The sequence below is a fragment of the Sprattus sprattus genome (assembly GCF_963457725.1).
Source record: "Sprattus sprattus genome assembly, chromosome: 17".
NCBI lineage: Eukaryota > Metazoa > Chordata > Actinopteri > Clupeiformes > Clupeidae > Sprattus > Sprattus sprattus.
This window is the reverse complement of record NC_137915.1, coordinates 14126088-14132861: the sequence shown is the minus strand read 5'-3', so window position 1 is coordinate 14132861 and position 6774 is coordinate 14126088. Positions and strand designations below refer to the sequence as shown.

At 46.0% G+C, this 6774-nt stretch overlaps 1 protein-coding gene across 1 annotated transcript in view; it reads left to right on the top strand.

Moving 5' to 3' along the window:
• Positions 1-850: 850 nt before the first annotated feature.
• The window catches only part of kcnb2b (potassium voltage-gated channel subfamily B member 2b), a gene marked incomplete at both ends in the record, with an annotated part of 83738 nt that continues 77814 nt past the window's right edge, over positions 851-6774 (top strand). Inside the window, one exon of the mRNA XM_080855621.1 lies at positions 851-1435. Within this exon, the coding sequence (XP_080711747.1) occupies positions 851-1435 (585 nt within the window). The remainder of the gene's footprint in view (positions 1436-6774) is intronic.

Sequence of the window (6774 nt, the reverse complement as noted above, 5' to 3'; positions counted from 1 at the left end):
TGGTATTATATATGATAAGTAGCCAACTGAAGGTGCTTTTAAGTCAGAAAGAGAATACGTTGCTTTACTGTTCAATTAAAAGGAGTAGGGGACAGTGGCTATAGAAGACGTTCTGTGGTCATATGGACTCGTGTATATCCGCTGACTGAGGAGGACCCCTAACCTTGAGAAGATTGTAGGCGATGCTTTCATGATTTATGTTGAAAGTGGTTTGGAGATAATGCTCTTGTAAATTACAGGTAAATGTGTATTGACTTCAGTGAGCCTATTTTGCCCTGACATCTGGTCAAAGCAGCTGACGTTGTAGAAGTCACTTCTACCTCTTCACTGTTCTTTCCTTTTTTGGGGGTGTGGATGGATTTTAGTGCTAAGTGCAAAGTTCCATGTTATAAACAATGCATATGCAACAGTCAACAGAACTAAAATGCAGTGTGATTAGTCAATGTGACAGGGTTAATGTGCATGGGTAATGATATGTGCATGGAAATACAATACATGTTCTCCACGCTTGTACTTCACAAAAGTGAATAATCTCACAAGATAAAACAAATGCCCCCTTGTCCCTATGTGGTTGTGATCATAAGAGATTATACAACTAGGAATTATTAATTGTGTTCTGCTTTTCATTGTTCACTTCAGCCACCTTAAGTAGGTGCAAAGGCAGTCTGATTTAACTCAAACCTCCCTTCTGTCTCTCTGTCTCTCTCTTTCTAAATCTAAATTTTCAGTCATGGATGGACTGGTCTAAGGAGGACCCGACATAATAAGCCTACTGTGCCCCCCTGTTCTCTGGTTCTGATTCAGTTGCGGTTCGTTTTGGCAAGCCTCACCACCCACGGCACCGCTCACCATGGCAGAGAAGGGTACCAGTCCTGGGGCGGCAAAGGGCGGCGCGCAGCCCGGGGCATCAATCCCACCTGACCCCATCGACATCATCCGGACCAAGGCCCGCTCCCGGCGGGTCCGGATCAACGTCGGGGGGCTCAATCACGAGGTCCTGTGGCGAACCTTGGACCGGCTGCCCCGAACCAGGCTGGGCAAACTGCGGGACTGCAACAGCCATGATGCACTGATGGAGGTATGCGACGACTACAGCCTGAACGAGAACGAGTACTTCTTTGACCGGCACCCGGGCGCCTTCACCTCCATCCTGAACTTCTACCGCACCGGCAAGCTGCACATGATGGAGGAGATGTGCGCGCTCTCCTTCGGCCAGGAGCTCGACTTCTGGGGCATCGACGAGATCTACCTGGAGTCGTGCTGCCAGGCGCGTTACCACCAGAAGAAGGAGCAGATGAACGAGGAGCTGCGCCGCGAGGCGGAGACTCTCAGGGACAGAGAGGGGGAGATCGAGTTCGACAACACCTGCTGCCCGGACAAGCGCAAGAAGCTGTGGGACCTCCTGGAGAAGCCCGGCTCGTCCGTTGCGGCCAAGGTAAGAACGATAAGAGGAGTGAAAGGCTCTCTCCAAAACCCGACACCAGGGCACTAGCACCGAGCGGCCCAATAGATTAAAAAACCTCGGTAACCGGATCCTCTCCGGTTGCCGTGGCGGTTGTGTCCGACAGCATTGCTCGCTTCCTTTTCTCACTCATCAGTCTAATTGGGGAGAATCGGATGTTGTTTGTTTACTTGTTTGTTGTTTGATGCAGATCATGAAGACAATTTGTCGCCAGAAAATGTCCTTGGCTCCGGCACTGGGAACATGACATGTGACAGCATGACTGTTTTAAAAGTCTCTGCATATTTAGGAGAAAGTAATAAAGGAAAAAGAGAGAAAGATGGAAAGGAAGAAAAGGAAGGAGTGTGAAGGTTGACAGGTTGGGGGGGGGGGGGTGTATGTAACTGAACAACAGAAAGCAAGTGTATTTTGGGATGTACACTCACAGAGCAGACACTGATGAATGACCAGAAGGGGTAGTCTTCAACAGGGAGCACTCTGCTTGCATCTCAACTCACAGACGTGTCAGAATCAACCTAGCGCAGAGCACAGGGTTTTCAACCCAGATACAAGATGACTATGGAAATTACCTGGCAATGACCTTGATGACTTGAGCCAGATCAGGGCCAGATCTGTTTCAGTGACAAATGCCATCGGGCGGGTGTTGTGCGTTTTGATAATCTCTTCTGCTGTCAAGACAAGGATGACTGAATAAGATTAAGGCATTACGCAGTAACAGAGTAAAATGTGATTCCAGGATTAGTCAGGCATCTATAGTCGAATACCGTGGTGTGTTTTAGTTGGAGCCCCAATGTGTCTGTTTATCCAGTGGGAGATATGTGTGTGTGCTGCATGACTCAAACCGACTGCTGAATCTCGGGCCATTTAGACAGAATGCTCTAAGTCATCCATTAGCCGGGCCGCACTGATGAAACCCAATCAGTGGTTATTTATGACGAGCCTCTTGGACAGGGCCCAAAGCACAAGGGAGTTGTATTTCATGTCCACCGAGAGTGTATCATAAAAACATCCTCTTTAAAGTTTGACAGGGGTGCAAGGCCACCTCTCAGTAATGCTGGTTGAAATGCCGCTGTTGCATCCATGGCAGGAACAGCCATGTTGTGTGTGTAGTTCTGTGTGTGTGTGTGTGTGTGTGTGTGTGTGGGGTGCTTTTGGATTATGTTACTGTGGAACGGTTTTTCCATAAATGCATAGTCATCTTTTTTTTTCTTTGGGCATTTCCTAGTCGGATCCAGGAATCATTTGTTATTCAGTTTTCTCCATCTCCTCCCCCATGTGACACCAGAGAGGGGAAATGCTAAGAGATGCTGCTCTGTGTACAATATGCGCTGTTAAGGGCAACCCTGAAATGGATGCTGGGAATGATGCCTGCTTTGAAAGCCTTGCTGTCTCAGTGTGACCTAATGCATATCATTCGTTACACCTCACTACACTTCAATGGAAGTGTGATTTATATTTGACCGTCTTTTTAAGTGTGTTGTTCCTGCGTATCGCTTGCATAGGAATGCAGCAGTACTTCACAGACGGTAAATTGTTTTGTCTCATCTTATATCAAACTCATGGCGGTTTTGCTGGGGTGATTCTGTGTGTGTTTGTGCGTGTATATTTATATTTATTAAAATATTTGCATATTCAATTTTCATCACTCTTGAGTCTTTGCCGTGAGGGCTGACATGCGTTGTGCGATGTTGAGGGCGGGCTCTGAAGAACGATCTGCGTTGGAGATCCCTCCAATCAAATGATGGCCATAGTGCTGACTCCCCCATGGAAGGGCCCCCGTCTGGAAAGTGACTGTTTTTTTTGTTTTTTTTTGTTTTTTAATATATCTGCTGGTGAAAGATAATAAAACCATGATGGATGGGGTGGGGGGGGGGGGGGGGGGATGGGGGGTTAGAGGCAGGAGAAAGGGATACGGGAAAGAGCAGGTCCAAGGTCTGTCAAAAGTTGTGGAAAAAAGCATTTTTTATTTTTATTTTTGGGCCGGCGTCCAAACTGACCCTTGGCCAGAGAAATGTCATTACGATCTCGCTACATAGCCGCGCCTGTGTGATACAGCGTGAGCCTCTGTCCAAAGCCATCATGAGCAAGGATCGCATTACCTCTGTCTCACAGGCATCTACAACAGAAGGTGTCCAAACATTACAGCACTGCATACCAATTCCTGATCCCCCCCCCCCCCCCCCCCCCCCCCAAACACACACAAACACACACACACACCACCAGCAGCCCCCAACCTCCAATTGGCCGAAAAACAAAGGTCATGTAAAGAGGTGACGACATTTGCGGTCAGGTCAGCAAAGGTGGGATTATAGTGTGTGCCTCGAACACAACGGAAAGGGGTGGGTATAAAAAAAGCACAGGACTGCACAGTTCTGTCTGGCCCTGATGGAGAGAAAGAGAGAGAGAGAGAGAGAGAGAGAGAGAGACAGAGAGAGGGAGAGAGAGAGAGCGAGAGGGATAGAGAGAGAGAACTGCAGTTGTCTAAGTGATGGCTTCAGAGCGCAACTCAAAATTCATGAATAATGAAAGTTATGGTCAGCAGATTCAGAGGAGAGCATTCAGCCCAGCCGAATCCAGGCTGTGGTGGTGGAGTAGCGTGGTGCTGGCCCAGGCTGTGGTGGTGGAGTAGCGTGGTGCTGGCCCAGGCTGTGGTGGTGGAGTTGTGTGGTGCTGGCCCACGCTGCGCTTGCCTGGGGTGAGGCACGCCAGCACAGGACACAACAGAGAGGGAGACTCACTGTGGAGTGCTGATGTGTGGCTACTGTACCTTGGCACAGTGTGGGCCCCTATAAATAGGTAACCTCTTAAGGCAACCGTAGCCTCAGGTATGGGTACAATAGAGCGTTTCTGAAAAGGTGATCGCACGGAAGGGCAAGCAGCACGTGGAGACCTTGTCGTGACAAATCTATGTCAATTGCAGCTAAAATGTGCCCTCTTTCGAAGAAATGTATTTCAATATATTACATGTATTTCAAGGAAATGTAAGTCACCTGTATGTGATGGACTTAAAGTACCGGTTACTTTTCTCATTGCATTGCGTGTTATGTGAAAGGAGACTGGTATGGGATGGCCATTGCGTGTTATGTGATAGGGGATACTGGTATGGGATACTCAAGAGACAGTCACATAAAGGGGTTTATATGAGAGGGAAAACAGCTGTTGTGCTTTACTGCATGAACAGTGTTTGATTATATTAAGCGCTAACCAGCAGAGTGCGTACCACGTGCGTGTCACACACGCTTACTGCTCAAACTCTTTAGCAATGTCATACTTGCTGTTAATCCCCCGCGATCGTGTTTCCATATTTAATCAGGGCACCAACAGCGGAAGACAACAAACTTTTAGCGTCCCCCCCTGCACCTAGCCTCATGTGTAGCAACACTCACAGGCAGCACAATGCTAGACAAATGCTATCTCTTAGATTGAGTATCCGGCCTTCCTAAAGCCATCATATGAAAGCAACACCTCTTCCTGAATGCCTCTTCTGTAGACACACTTTGATTTATGCACACCTTCGCAATAGATATGTGTTCCGAACTCTGTTCGGTGTATTCCCCTTATTGCATGATAACAAATGTCTGCCATTATTTCCCCAGCATCAGGATTTATGCATCACTTCCAAAGTTTGTAATGGTCTCATTGAGTATTCATGCAGCGACCAGCCCGGCATAAAGTATCATTCTTCTACATCAAGAGCAATGAGAGCAAATTCAGGCCCCAGCTCTTTATGAGGGTAAAGGCAGCTGAATTACGTGCTCAAAATATGCTACAAATCTTGAGATATTGCTAATACTCAAGCCACCTTGATTTAGGTAGCATGCGGGATGAATGAATCAACATGATTTATAGCAAGGCGTCAGTGGTAGTGTATGTCAGGCCTTCACTGTTACGGAAGGCTATCTGTGTGTGCAGGGGAGTTTTTTCTTTTTTTTCTTAGTGTGGCCCACTGGTTGTGGAGGATGTAGGAGGAAGGGCTATGAATCAGGAGGCCCACACACTAGAGCACATACACACTAGCACGCACGTGTGCAGACACCACGTGAAACCATACACACATACAAACACCCACACACACTTCCATATACACACACAACACACGTACACATACTCACACACACAGACAGGTGTGGACAGGTTAGGTTCTCTCTGGTCTCTTAGATAGTAAGGTAGAAAGCAAATTCAGCTTACAGAGTCAAAGTTCGTGGCAAGCACATTTTCTTTGAACTTTTGGTTACACTTTCTATGATGCCTGCCTCTATAAGGCCCTATAAGGGCATTTTAAGGGCATTAGTAATGTCTTATAAAGTAGCTGTTTCACTCGACTTATAACTATGAAAAATTTCTTCACAATGGTTCATAATCATCTTGGTGAGCATTATGTCAATTCATTATAATTGGTTATAATTTAAGAATAATGCATTATAAATATGTGATCATTAGTCTGTGTATACATGTGAAGACAATGACTTATAGCTACTTTATAAGACTTTTCATTTTGGTGTAAACATTCCAAATTGTTTCGATTTATTCAAATTGTTCGGTAACCCTTCGTCCGGCTACCATGTTTGTTTTTCCAGAACTTTCTTTTCAGACCGTTTCATGTGTATTTGCAAGCGTTCACAGTTAACTCAAAGCAAACAAAAAAAACCTTTGCCTTCGTTTGCTATTTTGAAAGCACCTTAGATCTAAACTGTATATCTGCACCAGAGGCGTGCCCGAGTCAGTAGAGCCTCCGCCAGCAGCTGGGGGCCGCCCCATGGCACTGCCACTTGCAAGAGCAGCAGGTGCATCCAGCTCTTCATTACTGAGCTTTCATCTCCACATGAATTGTGTTCTTTCCTTAGAAAAGAAAATCAATGGGCATTGGTATTTTTGAGAGAAGAGTTGAGCCTCTCTGGCAAACTGATTCCTACCTTACTTTTGCTTATTTTGTGAATGCCAAAGTTTGATTATTTATTGTTTTTTAAAGACATTTCAGAAAATAGATGGTGTGTTCCTGCTTCAAATTTTCAGTTTAGTTTTGGTATGTTTGTTTGTTTGTTTGTTTGTTTGTTTTGTGCTGAAGAACAAACGCAGTCTAGTTTGGTGCCATGCAGCACTGTATTTTGTCATAGATAATTCTACCAGCACCTCATCTGAACATTTCACTTCCTCACAGTTCAGGAGTATTTTTAAGATTTGCAACCTGCTTAAGTCCCTCTGGCATTTAGGAAGAGCACACCTTCTCCCTGTGACAAGGCCACAGTTACATAACGCCGACATAATCAGTGCAGGCCAGCATTTAGGCAGCATGTCCTAAATCTTCTTTACCT